Raw genomic sequence first — 20,252 nt, forward strand, 5'->3', positions numbered from 1 at the left:
AAATATCCAGTATTTTTCAGTTGAGGCTTTCTTCCTCAATTTATGAGTCTTTGTTAAAATAGAGTTTCATTCTATAATTAAAACTATTATGTAACAAAATATCTTTTCCTACATATTTTAAATTGCTGTCTTTTTAAAGATGGTTTTCCCTGTCTTTATACTGCACACACATAGATTCTTCTGATATTTCTATTATTTTACAAAATTTCATTTACCTGAAATTTCTGTATGAGTTAAATTTAACTTCATTCTTAACTGTTCCACTGTTGAGAATCTATTTTATGTTTCAAGAAGATAACCACCATTTTCTTCACAATGCTAGTGCTTAGTATTAAGGTTAAATTTACCATTAGTTAAAATCAAATATTCCACCTGGTCCTGCCCTGAAGTCCCATCAATTTCAGCTTGTAGCATTTCCTTGATGCAACAGAGAAAAGCTAGAAAGTTTTGTAAACTTACCTTAAAATGAGTCATTTAAGCATTGGGAGATTGTTTACTAATGTTTCTCAAATTTCTAGATCAGTTTTTTTTTTATTTCAAGGTTTTGAAAAGTCCCATTTTCTTTTTTGCTATATCTTCATTTATGACTAATGGTGATAAGCAGACCCAGGACAATTTTGTTTTAATTAAAACTTCCCTAGTTTGCAGTTGATCATATTTACTACTGACGTTTGTTAAAAAGCATTTTACATTTAAGAGGTTTTTTTTTAATGTATATGCAGCAGGGATAGTTAGGACGTACCTGGATATACTCAGAGCTTACTTCTGGCTCTGTGCAAAGGGATCACATCACATCAGACAATGCCTGGTGGACTGAGTAGGCAGTAGCTAAGAATTGAACCAGGGCTGGCCATGTGCAAGGCAAGCTTAACCCCAGCATACTATTTCTCAACCATATTTTTCTTTTTGATTTGTAAGCTCTTAGGTAAGACAAATACATTGTTTCCATGGAACACACTTGCATTCTTGTAATACTATCTGTCTATTCTTTTATTGGGTACAGAGGAAGAGCAGGAGTGGGTATCTTCTGAGCAGTGTTCAGAGAGTAGGAGGTCGCTTTCGGTGATACCTGGCCAAACAGGGTTCAACACTAGGGCTTGAGGATGCAGAGCTACTTGGGCCCTGAAGTGCTAGGAACCACAAGGGTCACCAGACAGTGAGTGCTTAGAGGCTATCTATACTTAACTCCCACCCTCCATCCCCCCCAACCCACCCTGCCTGTGGCAGGGCATTCCCTTTTGTTCTTTCTCTCCTTTTGGGTGTTGTGGTTTGCAAAAGAGGCAAAAGAGGCATTGAGTTGCAATCATGTTCGGTCTATAGTCTACTTTCAACATGCATCTCCCATCCTGGGAGGATCCTCCCAACATCCTTTATTTGGTGCTCCTTTCTCTATCTGAGCTGCCTTTTCCCCTAGCATGTGCAGCTGGCTTCCAAGCAATTGAGGGAACCTCCTGGTACTTAGCTATTCTTGGGTGTTAAGTCTCCTATTTTGTTACTTTATGTTCCCAAGATGAATGCAACCTTTCTATGTCTGTCCCTCTCTTTCTGACTCATTTTTCTCTTAGCATGAAATGTAGTACCACTTGTATGTAACTTTCATGACTTCATGTTATCTAACAGCTACACACTCCAGTGTGTAGATGTACCAACGTTTCTTTAACCAGTCATCTGTTCTTGGGCACTCAGGTTTTTTCCAGATTCTGCTAGCCAACATTTTAAAAAGATTCATTCCTCCAACCCAAAAAATCTCTTAGGGATTCATTTATTTAATAAAATAATGGTAGTTTATAATAGTCAAAAAATTTTTAATTTCCTGAGGGGGGAAAAGTAAATTCTGGATATTAGTATACAGCTTTATATATTTGAGTATAGTACACACATGCATATATAATTATCTATCTAAACTTATTTCTGTTCAATAGCAAGTTGTTGCTGCCTAGTCTCACTGTTTCCCACAGAAGTATAAGATTAAATACTACATAATGAGTAACATGAAGCACAAGTTCTCACATAATTAACCACTGAGACGTAATTGCTATCATTCTTTCATGTTCTACCTACCAATTTCTCCACGCTGTCTTAGATATGTCGTGCTTCTCAGAGCATAACTGAGGTATTTGTTTAAATATCTACTCTAAACCCCCCCAAATTTTTAAAAAAAATTTTTTATTAGTGAATCACCATGAGGTACAGTTAGTGTTACTTAAAAACTTTCGTGCTTGTTTCAGTCATATACTGCTCGAGTACCCATCCCTCCACCAGTGGCCATTCTCTACTACCGAAAATCCCAGTATCTCTACCACCCCCCCCCCCATCTCATCCCCTCCTCACACCCCGCCTCTGTGGCGGGGTATTCCCTTTTTTTTCTCTCTCTCCTTCTGGGTGTTGTGGTTTGCAATAGAAGTATTGAGTGGTCATCGTGTTTGATCTATGGTCTACTTTCAGCACGCATCTCCCATCCCAAGCGGGTCTTCCAACCACACCTACTTGGTGTTCCCTTCTCTATCTGAGTTTCTTTTCCTCCAGCATGTGAGGCCAGCTTCCAAGCCATGGGGGAAACCTCCTGGTATTTCTCTCTACTATTCTTGTAACCCCCCAATTTTTTAAAAAAATTAAGAATACTTTTGACACTCTGTGACTTATTTTGTATAGTTCTAACTTGCACTTTGGAATGAAAAGATTTAACAATTACTAAATGCTAAGTTACTCACATGAAGAACTATAGAATTCCAGAGTAACCAAATTATGATATAAATCTTACTAATATATATTCTAGATTTTGATTAATATAAGATTCTTCCCTATAAGAAATAAGAAAGTAGGTTTAAAGAAAGTATTTTCTAAAATTTGAAAAGATTTGTATTAGAAAATTTCAGGGAAAAATTTTTTTCTAATGGCATTATTGGTCTCAACAGAAGAAACAAAGTTTTTAATAACTTTTCCTATAAGTAGTTACAATAAATATAAACTTAAAAACAATCTCTACATGTATCTCCTCACGATTTGTTTAGAATAAAATAAGCAGAATCTGCATTTTACAAACATACCTGATCTTCATAACCATCAATTTTTACTGGTGTAAACTGGTCCAAGTTATACTGTGCGAAAGCACTAAAAAGAGAAAAGTCCAATTATGTAAAATAAAAAAATTACTGCTTTTAAATAATTCAACTGTCAATAAAAGTCTCCTGCACTGCACATGGCAAAATAAATAATACTCCATTATTCACTTAATATTAACTATAAATAGTATATAGGTAAGGCCAATAAAAAACTAACACATATCCAGCATTTATATTTAGAGGAAAATTAAATTAGTAAATATTGGCCTTTTCAAAAGATATAATTTACACTCTCAATTATTCTAGCATATATTATCATACAATACCAGGTAAGAGAATATGTATGATTAAAGATGCGAAAAATAATCAAGTCCTATGATCACAGGATGTATAGTAAAAGAGGAGATATAATAAAATCATAACACAAAACAAAAAAGCACTGTAACATAATTACCAATAAGTCATTGTAGTATATTAAAACATACATGTAAAAGAAAAACCCCACCATTTTGAAGTAGCATGAATGAAAGTAGAAGAGAATTAGGGGTGACTTTATAATGATACGGGCCTTGGAAAACAGGGTAGACACACCCTGGTTTTTTTTTTCTTTTTGGGTCACACCTGGCAATGCACAGGGGTTACTCCTAGCTCTGCACTCAGGAATTACTCCTGGCGGTGCTCAGGGACCATATGGGACACTGGGAATTGAATCCAGGTCTGCTGCGTGCAAGGCAAATACCGTACCCACTGTACTATTGCTCCAGCCCCGACACCCTGGTTTTATAGAAACTGAGAAGGCTAGGAAGAAAAGCATATTCCATTTAGAGGGACTAAAATGAACAAAAACAGTTAAGAGATAGGTTAAGGTACATCAGAGAAAGAACCACCATTAATACCTAACACATGGCAGGTGTGGAGTTCTATTACAAGAACTGATTTAAAATGCCTCAAAGAGAGAATCAGTATGGACTTCATTTGGGAAGTAAAGCAAACAGAAATCATGGAAGGTATTTGTTTTCGGGGTGGGGGGCAGGTGGAGGTTGGTAAGAGCATCCTCTAAGTGCAGAGGGAACTCAGGATTCATTCCTGATGATTAAGGCTGTGCAAGCTTGATGGTTCGATGCCTGAGCTCAGGAACCACCCAGGCCACGGACACGTAATACTGAGTGGTGGAGGGGGTGCACTCCGTCCCAGTGTTTTCAGTAAATGTGATCAGTGACTCAATGCAAGGGCCTGTTTCTCAGGCTCTATAGTGCCAGAAACACTGGGACACCCTTGTAGTTCTAGAAGAGGATGGGGGAGGGGACTGGCTGGCATGGGGGGGGCGGGGCCGCAATATGCAATATCCAGTAGTGCTCATGGGAGCATATAGGGATAAAACTGAAGCTGGTAGCACGCAAGCATGTCATTTAACTCCTGTATCACTTTCTTTGCCCCTCACTTCTGGTTTTTAAATCATTAAAACTGCAATTTCCAGGGTTAAGAATGACAGTACATCCTATAGCAGGTAGGATGACCAATGGACACATGATCAAATGTGGCCAATCAGACACATGACCAATCCAGGTTTGAGCTCCAGCACCACACATGGTTCCCTGAACCTGACCAAGGAGTGATCCCTGAGCAGAGTCAGGAGTAAAACCTAAGTAAAACAGTTAGGTGCAGGCCCCCCAAAACCTAAAACAAATGAACAAAACCCTATAATTTCCTGGAAGAGAGTGTACAGTGAGTAGGGTGATTGCTTTGTAGGCAGCAACTCAGGTTTGATCTCTGACACAGTATACAGTTCCCGGAATCCTGCCAGGAGGGATGGATGTACCGACCCAACAAAAATATCCCCCAAATCCCAGACTTCAACTCACCCCAGAAGAGTTTTAATACAGCCATATGGGTATTAACCCTGAAATAAATTTATTCCACACATTTCAGTTTTTAAAAGTATTCTAAGCCACTTAGAGGATTTACTTTCCTGTAAAAGTCATTATTTAACTAGTAATTTGGTCTACAGCTTTTTATTGTTAATATCAAAAACCCTTCCATTTATGAATTGGGGGTAAAAAAGTAGAAAACACGTCACTGTCACTGTCCTCCCATAGTTCATTGATTTGCTCGAGCAGGCCCACAAGTCTCCATTGTTGTTACTGTGTTTGGCCTATCAAATACATCACAGGTAGCCTGCCAGGCTTTGACGTGCAGGTGAGATACCCTCAGTAGCTTGCCGGGCCCTCTGAGGGGGGTGGAGGAATCGAACTCGGGTCAACCAGGTCAGCCCCATGCAAGGCAAACGCCCTACCTGCTGTATGTAAAGTTTTATCTTAAATGCTCAAAGCATAAATAGGTCATTAATACACCGGAAAAAAGGATGCTACTCACTAACCCAAAGCATCAGATCTCGATTTTGTTCCACCTTGGCTATTAGCTAACGTGGACACCACTTACATTGATCAACACAAAGTGGGTTTAGGCTAGATGGCGTTCAAAGCTCCCTTTACTTAAAAAAGTTAATAGCATCTAACCATCCATTCTCCACTCATCACCTTCCCCCTCTTTTTATGCAAATATTTAAATGCTAAGCACTCAATTAGACACCTTGAAAACAATGATTATTCTTGCGTAACTCATTCCTTTAACTTTTTACCTTCTATTTCCTTCCGTTTTGCAAATCATTTTTCATATTTACTATTAAAATACTGTCGATTATTTAAGCAGTTAAAAAAATTCACCCCTATTAAAATTAAAATGTTGAATTCCATAGGCTTTCTAAGCCTTTAAAAAGGATTTATATTTCATTTGACTTGATACCAAGTATGACTGACTCCATATAGAAAAATCCCTCAGAGACTTACTTTTCTTATCATAGAGCATATTTGTGAAGTTTAGTATTCACATGCCAGTTGAATAAAAAAGTTATTTTCGGTGTTTCAAGGCATATTATTTTGAGAGTACCAACTCTTCAGGATGGCTAACTTTACTAAAACACGAAGAAAATTTGTACACTTTGGTATTAGTAAAATTTTCAGATTTTTTTTTCTCCTTTAAGAAAAAGGGACGGGACAAAAAAAATCAAAAGTGATAAAGCAAGAAGCAAATGTAGGAAGGAGAAAAGGTATACAGACGTGGCAAAGAGAGGTACTTGTATAGAATAGATTCAGCAAAAAAAAAAATGCAATTGAAAATGGAATAGTACACAGCTGTTAGTAAAAAGATGAAACTGCAACTTGGACGGAACTCTAGGAGCATCATGAGCAAAACAAGCCAGAGGGAGGATAAGCACGGATAATGTCACTCACCTGTGGTGTATATAGGGAAACAAGGGTAAAACAGCATCAACGGATAATTTGTTGTGCGAGTATAAACTGAGATTAGGGGAGATGATGGACTGGAGGTGACACAGAGGCACTAGTAAGTGTTGGTGGCAGTGAGGTAACCACGTACGCCAGAACCACAAATGTCAATGCCATTGTAAATACTTTAACTAAAATGATTTTTCTTTTAAGGCATTTTTCTTCTTACTGAAAAATTAATGCAACTAATCTGAAGCCTAATTATGGCTATTTGCTCTAGTAAAACTGAACAATGATTGTAAAACAGTGTCATGTAAGCTAGTTTTCATACATAGTTTTTGTACATCTCAACAACAGGTGACAGATTGCCTTCTGAGGGCGAATCCCAACACTCGAGAGTTCAAGACAACACTGAATTATTTTCCAAAAGCAATCAAAAGCAAGTCTAGTGGAAATGAGGGTTAATAAAACTTTTGCTTGAAAAACCATCTTTAAAGTATTTCCCCATGACACTTCAGTTAGACTGTTACAACATATATTACTGTACATAAATACTTACTGGGCTGCTCCTTCCCTGAGAAGATTATCATTATTAAGCAGTAACCGAACATCTGTAAAACAAAATTACGTTTTCTGAATTACTATTTTTCAGTGTTTGAAATTTCTATGTAATGAATGCAAGTTATTTTGGTCTCTCTTCTCAATGTAAACAAGATGAAAATATCAATCTGATGACCACATAAGCACAAACACACATCAGGGTATAGCAATAATAAATACTGGCCAGAAAATAGGTAAGGAAATTAAATTGACATATCTTAACAATCAGTGTAGTCAGACTAAGACGTAGCTCTCTAAAATGTAGATAAGCTACACAAAAAGGAAGATGTGATAAAATCTACAAAGAGGGCAAAGAGCTTAAATGGCTAAGCGTGTCGCAAAAGGAGACCTGGGTTGAATTCCTGGTACCAGTCCTCCAAATACTGCCAGGAATGAATCCTAAGCACAGAGCTGGAATCAGCCTCTGAGTACTGCCAGGTGATGTTCCAAATCTAATTCCCCACTGCCGAAAGATCTGTAGAGTACTTACAATATATTTCCAAGTTTGGCAGTACTATTTATCATGAGTTTAAAATAAAAATGCTCTATGAAAAAGTGATTCAACAAGAAACAGCTTTCAAAAAGGTCAAATGACAGATGACTGTTTAGGACCTTATGAACAATTCTCCTTTATTTGATACAGGGTTATAATTAGCAATTGATTCTTAAATCTATATTAATTTTAGATTCCATTAATCTATCTGCCCATTAATTAAAATATTACTTTAAAAACTTTAAAGAGATGTCAAAAGCAGTGTTCAGGGGATGACGAGGGCCACAAATGGTGTTGCTCAGGGGACCAAATGATCTTGGGGATCAAACCCAGGGCCTAACACATGCAAGGCAAGTATTCCACCCCTTTAAGCTACCTTCCTGGATGAAAAATAATTCTATTAAGCATTTTATAAAATGTAAAGAACAACAAAAAAAGCAGCAGTTTCACAAACTCAAGTTTATTTTCTTTCATTGTTTTATACATTTAAGTCTTTTAGATGACTGCCATTATAAACAAATAAAACAACGTACTCAAGTATTTTTGAGAGGACAGGGACTCCCAAGTAGTGCTCAAAGGGCCTGAGGCCCCCTCCAGCAATAATCTGTTCACTGACTTGGGTGGTTAGATGTTAGATTGGGTTTACGGTGAAGCTTGGGCCCAGTGGTGAAAAAAGGCCACCATGACTGCTGGTATTCAAGGATCCCTGGCAGTGCGAGGGATAGGAGCCTGTGATGCCAGGGATCAAACTGAGACCTTGTACATACAAAGCATGCGTAATCCAAATTTAAAAATGAAAATAACAAATAATCTACACATTTCCCAACAACAAAGTACTGCAACTTGTAAACAGTACTCATTAAAAATAATGCAGATTATACATTTTAAAACATAGAAATACAACCATAATGATCAGTAGAGGAAAAATTCAGCACATACAGCATAATATTTATGTAATGTTTTATACTGTGTGTATGTATCTGATTTGAGAGATGATAAAAGTGTCTCATTCAAATGGAATTAAAGGACAGAATTTTATGTTGACTTGCAGGTTTCTGTGCACTTTGTAGCACTGTTCTCCCGTTGTTCATCGATTTGCTCGAGTAGGCACCAGTAACGTCTCCATTGCGAGACTTGTTACTATTTTTGGCATCACGTCACGGGTAGCTTGCCAGGTTTTGCCGCGCAGGCGAGATATTCTTCGGTAGCTTCCCGGGTTCTCCAAGAGGGGTGAAGCAATAGAACACGGGTTGGCCGCGTGCAAGGCAAACACCCTTACCCGTTGTGCTATTGCTCCACCCCTTGTGCACTTTGAAAATTTTAAAATAATTGAATTATTTTAATAAAATAACAACTATTCCAAAATTAGGGGAAAAATTCACTGTCTCTTCACACATCATTTTTCAGCGCTCTATTTCAGTTTATAAAACAGTATCTGCTAACCACTGATATGCTAACTTCTGAATGTATTCACCATAAACATTAGACATTTCTGCCTAAAAAAAAAAATTCTTAATATATACATTTATAAGACCAGAGATACAGTACAGGGGTTAAGGCACTTGCTCTGCTTACTGCTGACCCTGGTTCAAATCCCCAGTGGCACATGTTGCCCTGAGCACATTCTGTGAGTCATTCCTGAGCACAAAGCCAGGAATAGACCCTGAGTATGGATGGTCCCAAATTCAAACCACCACCCCATTTAAAAAAAAAAATACCTATTTACTGTTAAGAGTTACCGCTTCCCACAAACCAAACCAAGAAATTCTATTGATAAATACATATGCATTCTTCCATCTCTAATATTTTAAATAAAAATTCACAATAGTGCTTTAGAATTTTTACACAACAACCAGCAAGATGAAGAACAGTTAAAAATGATAAATGTTTATAGTCTTAACTCTACTGTATTACTTCTAACATAGTGAAACAATGCCCACTCTGGGGCCTCCTTTTTCAGTTATCTGCATTAAATAGGCTTTGTTAAGAAATATTAAAAGTTATAAAATAGCTAAAATTTTATATTTTGGGGCTGGAGCAATAGCACAGCGAGTAGGGCGTTTGCCTTGCACACGGCCGACCCGGGTTCGATTCCCAGCATCCCATATGGTCCCCTCAGCACTGCCAGGAGTAGTTCCTGAGTGAATGAGCCAGGAGTAGCCCCTGTGTGACCCAAACCCCCCCCCAAAAATTATATTTTATTTAAAATATTCACTGAGGTTAATTCACCCAAAATGATCATACAAATAATAAATTTGTCCTACTTTTCAGAAAATTTTAATTATGCAATTTAATTCTTCAAAATAGGAAGTTTTTGATATATGAGCCTTCGTGTTATAAACACTCACCGTTAAACACCTCATTAAATTCTCCAGGAGGTGCATGAATGATAAATTTTGCTGCTATGCGCACCTAAAAGAGAAATAAAGATATTAATATTCCATAGATAAGCCTCTGCTAAAATACCCCTCTAAAAACTACAAAAATATAAACTTCAAATTCTGATTTCAAAAAAGTGGTATTTTTAACATTTACTACTATTTTAACCATTTACTAAAACACAAAAATCAGCTGAATATGTATAAGTAGCACTGTAGCACTATCCTCCCATTGTTCGATTTGCTCGAGCGGGCACTAGTAACGTCTCCATTGTGAAACTTGTTGTTACTATTTTTGGCATAGCGAATATGCCACAGGGAGCTTGCCAGGCTCTACCGTGCGGGCAGGGTACTCTAGGTAGCCTGCCGGGCTCTCTGAGAGGGACAGAGGAATTAAACCCAGGTCGGCCCTACCCACTGTGCTATTGCTCCAGCATCATATTATGCTATCACTTCATACATATTATGCATATGTATAAAACATAATTAATGCATTTAAGGATTCAAAGCTACCTACAACTTCTCAAAATAAAATTTTTATTTTAAATTATTTGAAGACTGAGTGATAGCTCAAAGGGCTAAGCACATGCTCTGCATGCAGGAAACCTGAGATTTGAGTTCAATCCCTTGTTCTGTATGGTCCTGAATATTATTTTTCAATAAAGCAATTAATCACTAATGAAATTATATCTGCAAATTTAAATACCAGTATTATACATTTGGGAGCAGGGTAGGGAGAGTCATACTCAGTGGGGTTCGGGACTCACTTCTGGTTCACTCACTTCTGGTATCACTCTTGATAGAGGTTGGGGGACCATATGGGATGCTGGGGATAGAATCTGGTTCAGCTGTATACAAGGCAAAGATCTTACTGTACTATCCCAATATTAAACTTAAAAGCAGTCTTGGGCAGTTGCAGGTACACAGATTGATGCTAGTTCAGTTCTTGTTGGTCTGTGAGAAAATTATTGTTGCTAAACATATGGTATAGTTGGGGTCATATTTGGTACTATCTAAACACTGATAAATAATTATAAATGTTTTGTCTTGATTTTTCTCGCCCGCCCGGCAAAGCCTGGCAAGCTACCCATGACGTATTCAATATGCCAAACACGGTAACAAGTCTCAAAATGGAGACGTTACTGGGCCTGCTTGAGCAAATAGATGAACAATGGGAGGACAGTGTTTGTTTGTTGTTTTGATTTTTGTCTGAGTCTGAGAAATATTTCTTTCACAGGAACACAGAAAAGAGTTGAAAACTACTGGTCTTGAGTACTTTTTATGGGGGGAGAGCCATCCCAAGCAGTGTTCAAGGGGCCACTCTGAATACTCTGATATTTCAGTGCTAAGGCCTGGAACAGTGGGGGAAAACTGAGTATCTGATGGTGCTCATGTGCTCCAGAATTACTACACTGATGATGCTCAGGAGGCCGAGGCCCGGGCTGGGTACATGCCATGTACATATATAACTCCTGTGCCATTTACCTGGCCCTGTGCATTTTAACTGATTTTCTAATGACTATACTAAAGTAAGGAACAGTTCCTGAAAATCCACAGCTGAAATGGTTTTGTTAGGAAAGTACACTCAGAAGCCTTACCATGCTCTACCAGAATAAAACTCTCTCAGACAAGACCCAGGAGACACCAAATAAGCTTTCCAGGCCATATTTTTATATACCTCCAGTATTGATGGAATTAAAGAGATGTCCTTAGCATAAAACAACAGCCTGGACAACTTATTTTCCTATTCCCTGCTTTACTGGCACTGTCACTGTTCTGATGTATACACAATTGCATCTTGTGTGTATACTAAAGTGATTTTCAGAGTAAAGAGATGAAAAGGAGGTACAGAAAGACCGTTTAAATATCTGTAGAGAAGCCAAAGAGATAGAAAAGAGGGTCCAATCCCTGACATTCCATATGGTGCCCTGAGCACTTCCCGGAATGATCCCTGAGTACAGAGTCAGGAGCAAGCCCTTACTATTGATTGCTAGATGTGCTCCCCCCTGCCCCAATATCTATCAATCTGATATAGATATGTACATATATGTATATGGAATGTGAAACTATACATAACACCAATGAAAGAAATCAAAGAACTAATAAATGAAGAGACATGTGTTACAATCATGGATTGGAAGACTCAATACTGGAAAGACATTTCTCTCCCAACTATCCTACACATTCAATCAAAATTCAAATAAGATTTTCTGGATAAATATGAACAAGTTGATTCTATTCTACGATTGACAACTGTTTTGTTGCTATTAATTTTTTACATTGGATAAGCACAGATTTGGGTCATGTAGTAATTTACTCTTCCCTCACAAAGAAGAGAAAAAAGTCACTTATACTCAAAATACCCCATAAACATGAAGGTATCAAAAAATATTAGCAAATAAGGCAAGTCAAAGGAGAAAGGAGGTCTGTGAATAGATTATAACAAACAATTAGATACACAAGGCAAGAAAATGAAGTGAAATATAACCCTCATGGCATATACAAAAATTAAGTAAAAATGATCATAAGTCTAAATGCAAAATGCAGAGAACAATTAAATTGTAAAGAAACAGAAAATCTTCATGATTGAGGGTTAAAAAAACATTCTTAGACATGATACCAAAACCAAGATATAATTCTAAAAAAACTGATAAACTGAAATTACTAAAGGAAAACTTATGCTCTGTGAAAGAGAATGAAAAAACAAGTTACAAACTAGAGAAATAGTAACAAATCACTTTTCCAACAAAAAGAAGTGCCCAGAACATATAAAGTGCTCTTAAAACTGGGTAAGAAATTAGGAAGCAAAACAAACATATTACCAGGGTCCATAAAAAGACAGATAAATGAAACAAAAATATGCTTAGTATCATTGATCATTATGGAAATTAATATTGAAACCATAATAAATACTGGTTACTTGTAATGGAAAGGATTACTTATGCAGCACTATTAAGATACTATTACCACTATTTAGAATACCTAGTCAAAAAAAGATTGAGAATGCCAAGTGTTATGAGAATATCGAATAACTGGAACTATAATACATTATTAGGCAATGCATGCTACAATGTGGAAAGCAGTTTGAAATTTTCTTATAAAATCAAGCACATACCATATTACATAATTTTATGTTCAAGCAAAAATAATTATTTTAAAGTCACAAGTTTGGGGCTGGAGAGACAGCAAAACAGGTAAGGTGTTTGCCATGCTCATGGCTGACCTGAAGAGTGATCCCTGAGCACAGAATAAAGCACAAGGCCTGAGCACAGGTAGGTATAGCCCGAAAATAAAACAATATAGTCAGAATTGTTCAGAACTGCAGACAATTCACATCCCAAATGTTCAGAAATGGGTGAAGAGAAAAACAAAACAATTGAGACCTATACTGTACTATACTATTGAGAAAGGAAAAGAAATATATAAATACATGCAACAACAACAACTGACAAATCTCAAGTCTTACAATAAAAGAAAAAAGCGTGAACAGGAAACATCATTAAAATGACTCCACTTATAAAATATTCTCAATATTTTAGCAGTGAAGATCAGATCAATGCCTGCTATGGCTGAGAGGAATGAGTGAAAGGTGTGAATCCAAAAGAAAAAAATGAGGGACAGGAGTTTTAAAAGGAATTGTTTTGGGGTGATGGGACAGCACACCTGGGAAATGGTTACATAAATATAAACATATACACATGGTGGAAAGTTTAAAAAATGAGGGTTCTATTAATATATGTTAATTTAAAATGTCCATTTTAAGTGAGCCCGGCAAGCTACCGAGAGTATCTCGCCCGCACAGCAGAGCCTGGCAAGCTCCCCGTGACGTATTTGATATGCCAAACACAGTAACAACAAAGTCTCCAATGGAGACGTTACTGGGCCCGCTCGAGCAAATCGATGATCAATGGGAGGGCCTTTACCTTTACCTTCAAAATTAAGTTTCTTCAAAAATATTTTTTAAAGTTCTATTGAAATTAAAAAGCCTCCTACACTCCTGAAGACAAAAATAAGCAAAATACTTCATAGTGATTTTTAGAAAATCATATTTAGTCATTTAAATTCTTTATTTGGGGGCCACACCTGGTAGTGCCTGCAGTGCCAGGGATTAAATACAGGCCTCCCATATAAAAAGCATGTACTCAGCCTGTTGAGCTCTCTATACAGTCCTATACAAAATAAGTTTAAACAGGGTTGGGTAGGGAATGGGAGACAATGCATACTAAATGTGCTCTCATCTATTATGATTATGTAAACATCACAATTTCCTAAGGGCATACACCACAAAACTTATAAAAACAGAAAGCATCAACAATAAGCTGTGTGTACGCGTGCGCGCGCGCGCGCACGTGTGTGTGTGTGTGTGTGTGTGTGTGTGTGTAAGATCAATGTAGCCACTCAATAAACTAGTGGGCTTTAAAAAAATTTTAAAAATATACACCATTTAGAATTTTAGTCAACTATGTTTTGAGTTTTTATAAAGAAAACAATCCACATTTTATTTTCAGATAAAATATGGATTTCCTTACTACCTACACTAAATTTATGCAGAATCCCAAAGGAGTTAACAGACTGTTTCACACAATCCATACACAAAAAACCAACTGTTTCACACAATTCAAGATCAGAAAATCCAAAGGACCCCACTTAAGGGTTAGAAGGTCACAGGAGCAGTCTGACTGAGAACAAAGAGAACCCAAAATAAGAACCGGGACTTGACAGTTACCTTCTAAGGATTTTTAAGCTGCTCTGTGAATTTCACCAGGCAACAAGAATCTGATTTTCAGATACTTCAGGTGTGTGTGTGTGTGTGTGTGTGTGTGTGTGTGTGTGTGTGTGTGTTTGGGGGGGAGGGGGATCTATCTGCAAGCAGGGGAGAGAGTTTAAAGCTTTAAAGATTTGGAACGCATGCAATGAATATGGGAGGTCTCAAGTTCTATCTCTAGCACTGCATGGTCTAGCACTGCACCACCAGAAATAGCCCTCGCAGTCCAAGGATATCGCTGCAACTGAGCAGTTTTTCTGAGCCGAAGCCATAAAAGCTTAGGCCTCAAGTATCACTGGTAGTGGCCTTCAGATTCCTGAGCACTGCTGGAGAGCTCCCTCTCCTCCAAAGATGTGCTTGCTGCAGTAAAGGCTTAAATGTCTTCCTAAAAAAATTTTCAGTAATTACATACACTGTATACACTCAATATTTCCCTATATCACTTCCTTGCTAATTTTAGTTAAAAAAAAAATTCTCGGGGCTGGAGCAATAGCTCAGCAGGTAGGGTGTTTGCCTTGCAGGCAGCAGACACAGGTTCAATTCCCAGCATCCCATATGGTCCCCTGAGCACCGCCAGGGGTAATTCCTGAGTGCAGAGCCAGGAATACCCCTGTGCATTGCCGGGTATGACCCAGAAAAAATAAAAAAGAAAAAAAATTTCTGAACCCAGAGAAATAGTACAGTAGGCAGGGCGCTTACCTTGCACGAAGCTGATTTGGGTCCAATCGCTGGTACTCCATAACGTACCCTGAGCCCTACCAGGAGTGATCCCTCAGTGCAAACTGGGAGTAAGCTCTGAATACTGCTGAGAGTAGCAAAAAAAAAAAAAAAACCCAAAAAAAAACTAGCCTATTTCTAAATCCGGGCTGGAGCGACAGCACAGCGGTAGGGCATTTGCCTTGCACGCAGCCAACATGGCCGACCCGAGTTCGATTCCTCCGCCCCTCTCAGAGAGCCCGGCAAGCTACCGAGTATCTCGCCTGAACGGCAAAGCCTGGCATGCTACCCGTGATGTATTTGATATGCCAAACACAGTAACAACAGAGTCTCACACTGGAGACATTACTGGGCCTGCTCGAGAAAATTGATGAACAAAGGGAGGACAGGGACAGTGACAGTGACTTCTAAATCCAAGAAAGAAAATGGGTCATAAAAGTTAACAAAAATATTAGAAATTTCTGAAAATATTAAAGAACATATTTCAAAAAGTTTGTTACATGAGCTAACTCCTGAGAATTAGAGCTTTTAGGGGGAGAGAAGAGCGATACAATACTAAATTGACTGCTAAATATTAAATATTAAGCTACCATCTTACTCCACATATTATTCAAAATCCTTCCAAAGTAGAGTCAGTATCAATAAAGAATGATTACTTTTATAGTAATTCAGGAGTGGAGTGGGAGATTTTTGGAAAGCAGAATGCTAAATTGGAGAGGAAGTCTTGTTTTTTTGTTTTTGGGGAGTCATACCCTGAGGTGCTGAGGGGTTACTCATGGTTTAGTACTGGGATACCACAAGTTAGTGCTAGGTATTAAACTTGGGCCTCCTGCATACAAAATAACACACACTACCCCATTAAGCTATATGCCCTACCTTGGAGAAGAACTCTTCAGTTCTCTGTTCTGTTAGTCACTGGCAGCTGATAATAGTATCTCATCACCATGGCACTGATGCTATTACAATGTGAACCCCCTACCTCCCCCATGGCCTCTCAATGGATTCAGGGGACAGAATCGCCCACTTTGGGAAACACTGATGTAGAACTTTATATTAACTTGAACAAAAAGCTGAAGAAGCTGGGATTTTTGTTTTCCTTTGTTTTAGACCCAAAGATTATTTCATCTTTTTGTGAATTACAAAATATACAAATAGTTGTAATGTTACTCATAAAGTGAAAGTGGCATACTCAAAGCCTTACCTATGGGCTGGAGAGATAGTTTAAGCCCCAGCATGCAGCTGACCACAGCTATTCTCCAGCATCACATACAGTCTCCCATGCACTGCCAGGGGTCACTCCTGAGCACCCCCATTCCCCACGTAATCGAACACCCTCTTAAAAGGCACAAGTACATTGTCAGTATATATTTGCTAAGAAAAATAGTTTCTGCCCATCAGCTGAGATAACACAAAAGTATCAATCACTATCAAACTTTATTTTTTCTTAAGGGCTGCTTCCTTCTTTGTCTCTGTTTGTGTGGGGGCCACACCCAGCAAATGCTGTGGGATTATTCCCGGAACCATAAGGGATGCTGGGGGATTGAACCCAAGTCAGACACGTGCAAAGTGCGTACTCTTCCCGCTGTACTATCTCTCTAGCTCCAAGAGCTTTCTCCATTTTTTGAAACAAAAGAAATAGGGGGAAAAAAACCATTCTATTAATCAATAAATGACAATAATTATAAAATAAAAACAATAAACCAAAAATAAAGTACACAAATACACAGTACCTAATAACAAAAATGCAAATGGGAGAAAGTGGAAGTTCTTCATTTGGGTAGCTCTTCATTTTACATATATAACTAATACAGAAGGAATGACTTTCAAAACCACCATTGGAAATAGAATTTGTGGTATGAAAAAAAAACAAGAGAATATTTATCTGGTCTAAAAGTGGTCTCCATATGATAATTACAGAAGGACAAATTGCAATTTTAATTGAGGATACCTGTGATATCTTTATACCTATGATATCTTTACCAAATGATCTCTAGTTACAGCTCGCCATGCTCCCAAATTGAATCTGTTGAAAACACAGGATCACTTCTGTGACTGTCCTCCCAGAGACTCATAAACATACCAATGACATCTCATAAGGAAGTATTAAACAAAACAAAATTGAAAATTCTCTCATGACCCAGCAATTTACCTGGTTATTTAGGTAAGCCTAAGAAAAATGAAAAAAAAAAATGCGACAAAAGAACATACATAAATTTTTACAGAAGCCTTACTCATAATATCATCACGTGGGGATATGGCTCAAGAGACAACGCATACGCCTAATATTTTGGAAGCTCTGAGATTGATGCCTAACACCAAATGCTCAGCACACCAGGTATAAAACAAAAAATAAAACAAAAACTTTTTTAAACAAAACAAAAACAGGGAACAGATAAATTTGGGTACTGATACAATAATATCATGAATCTTAAAAAACATGTTGTTGAGTAGAAAGCAAGGCACACACCCAGGATTCATTTTTGGGAGGCCATACTGGACAGTGCTCAAGGGCTTTTCTTCATTCTGTGCTTAGGAGTGACCCCTGGCCATGCTCAAGGAAACATGAATGGTGCAGGATTGAACTGGAGTTGGCCGAATGCCGAGGCCAGCACCTTCTCTACCACTTCAACCCTATGTAATATTTTAAACTAGGAAAAACCTATGGCAATAAAAGTTGACGAGTGTGGCAGGGAAAAGTGCACGGATCAATCAGAAAGAAACAAGGAATTTTCTGAGATGACGAAAAATGTTCATTATCTTATTTTGAATGAACGGTAGATGCACAGATGAAACTGCGAAAATGCACGAACATATTAAACTTGTGCCTTTTATGGAAAGTAAAATTATATTGCAACTAAAAAATAAGAAAACAGAGGTGTCTCATAAGGACTCAGGGATGGACCTCTGTGGGCAAGAGTCTTGCTTCATTGTAACAGGACAGGGAATTCAATGCCAGGCACCACCCTATGTTGACAAGTGTATAAAACCCCGGGCACACCACAACTGTAAATGAGCACCACAACTAACTGCTGAAGTACTAACACTGGGTTGTGAGAACCCAGACATCACAATAACAACAAACAACAAAGGTGAAGGAAGGGAGTAAAAGTATCTTATGTATATAGATTACAAATACACAGTTCTATTCTTTACATATAAATGTTAACTTTAAATCTCAGCAACCAAGATAATTAAGAGTGAAATATTACTGGGTTCATTTCTATTAGTTAATAGTCCAAGTTTTAATATTTTTTTTAACTTAAAATAAAAAAGATGTATATACTGTACTTCTGATGCCTTGTAGAAAGTCCATTTAGCTTTGATTTGGGGGAAAAAAACTAGCAGTGATTGGAGGATCATGTCACTTTGGTAATTAAACTCAGACCTCCCACATGGAGTTAGACTTGACCCTGTCCCTGCCCCCAACACACACAACTTTGGAGCTTTTAGAATGGAAAATTTTAAAGAAACCATAATTCAGGACTTTAGGCTTTTATTCCGAATTACAGAAAGTAGTATGCTGGCATATGTCTAAACCGAGCATTTGCTTCAAATCTCTTTAAAAATATCAGGATATTCTTGCTTAAATTGAGGGCTTTGGTCAGAAAATGTTTTAGTCTACTTACCATATTTCCTTTATCAAGACATGTTTAGAAGGGAATTGCAGTGCTTGCACTGAATAAATTGAAGCTAATGAAACCTAAAGTCACCTTTCTAAACAAATCCCACTTAATCACTTAACTTCCTGTTAGTCGTTGATTTGCTCGAGCGGGCGCCAGTAACGTCTCCATTTGTCCCTGTCGCGTGCTAGTGTAGCCCAATGGCATCTGTTCGCTCTGGGATCATAAAGAGCCTCAAACCGATCGTTCATGACCTTGACGAAGAAGTCTGACCATCTGGTAGGTGGGCGGCCACGTGGTCTTTTGACATCCCGTGGAATCCAGTCAGTAACAGCTCTAGTCCAGCGGTCGTCTTTAAATCTCATTACGTGACCAGCCCATCTGATTTTTGACACCTTGGCAAATGGGACAGCGTCCCTGATTCTTGATTGTCGATGGATGTTGGAACTCCGGATTTTTTCTCTCATTTGAGTGAAACGTGATATTCCAAGCATAGCTCTTTCTCTTCTTCTTTGGGAGACCTGAATAGCATTCTCATCCTGTTTGCATAGGGCCCAGGTCTCTGAGGCATATGTTAATGCAGGAAGAACAGTGGAATCAAAGAGATGTGCCCGGAGCCGGAGGTTCTTCGTCCTCTTAGCTATTTCTTCGACGTTCTTGAAGGCGTTCCAAGAACCAGCAGGACCGTACTACTGTTCAAGAAGGGAGACATCCATGACATTGGCAACTATCGCCCTATCTGCCTATTGTCTGTCATCTACAAGTTATTCACTCGAGTCATCCTAAATAGGATTGGCAGAACACTAGATGAAGGACAACCATGCGAGAAAGCCGGGTTCCGTAAAGGATTCAGCACCATCGACCATATTCACACAATAACCAAACTCATTGAGGTTTCTCGGGAGTTCAAGATGCCACTCTGTTTAACGTTCATTGATTTAAAGAAGGCCTTTGATTCTGTTGAGACGGAAGAGGTCATTGAAGCCCTAGCCAATCAGGGCATTCAAGCCCAATACATCAGGATCCTCCGTGAGCTGTATTGCGGACTGACTACCAGGATCTCACCATTCTACAAAGAAGTGATCGTTGATGTCAAGAGAGGGGTGCGGCAGGGTGATACCATTTCACCGAAACTCTTCAGTGCCACCCTCGAGAACATCATGCGACGACTGGTATGGGAAGGAATGGGAGTGAAGATAGATGGTCGGCAACTACACCACCTCCGCTTTGCTGATGACATTGTTTTAATAACACCAAACATCAGCCAAGCGGCACAAATGCTGGCCGACTTTGACCGTGAGTGTGGAAAGGTAGGACTACAGCTGAATCTTAC

At 38.3% G+C, this 20,252-nt stretch overlaps 1 protein-coding gene across 1 annotated transcript in view; it reads right to left on the reverse strand.

Annotated features, from left to right (window-relative positions):
• Window positions 1-20,252, reverse strand: part of CAPZA2 (capping actin protein of muscle Z-line subunit alpha 2) — a 55,733-nt gene that overhangs the window by 20,519 nt on the left and 14,962 nt on the right. The window contains exons 2-4 of the mRNA XM_056118345.1: window positions 9,788-9,851; window positions 6,906-6,957; window positions 3,048-3,111 (exon numbers count right to left, since the gene is read on the reverse strand). Coding sequence (XP_055974320.1) covers window positions 3,048-3,111; window positions 6,906-6,957; window positions 9,788-9,851 — 180 coding nt within the window. The remainder of the gene's footprint in view (window positions 1-3,047; window positions 3,112-6,905; window positions 6,958-9,787; window positions 9,852-20,252) is intronic.

This window comes from Sorex fumeus, unplaced genomic scaffold (genome assembly GCF_029834395.1).
Source record: "Sorex fumeus unplaced genomic scaffold, SorFum_2.1 ptg000037l, whole genome shotgun sequence".
Classification (NCBI taxonomy): Eukaryota; Metazoa; Chordata; class Mammalia; order Eulipotyphla; family Soricidae; genus Sorex; species Sorex fumeus.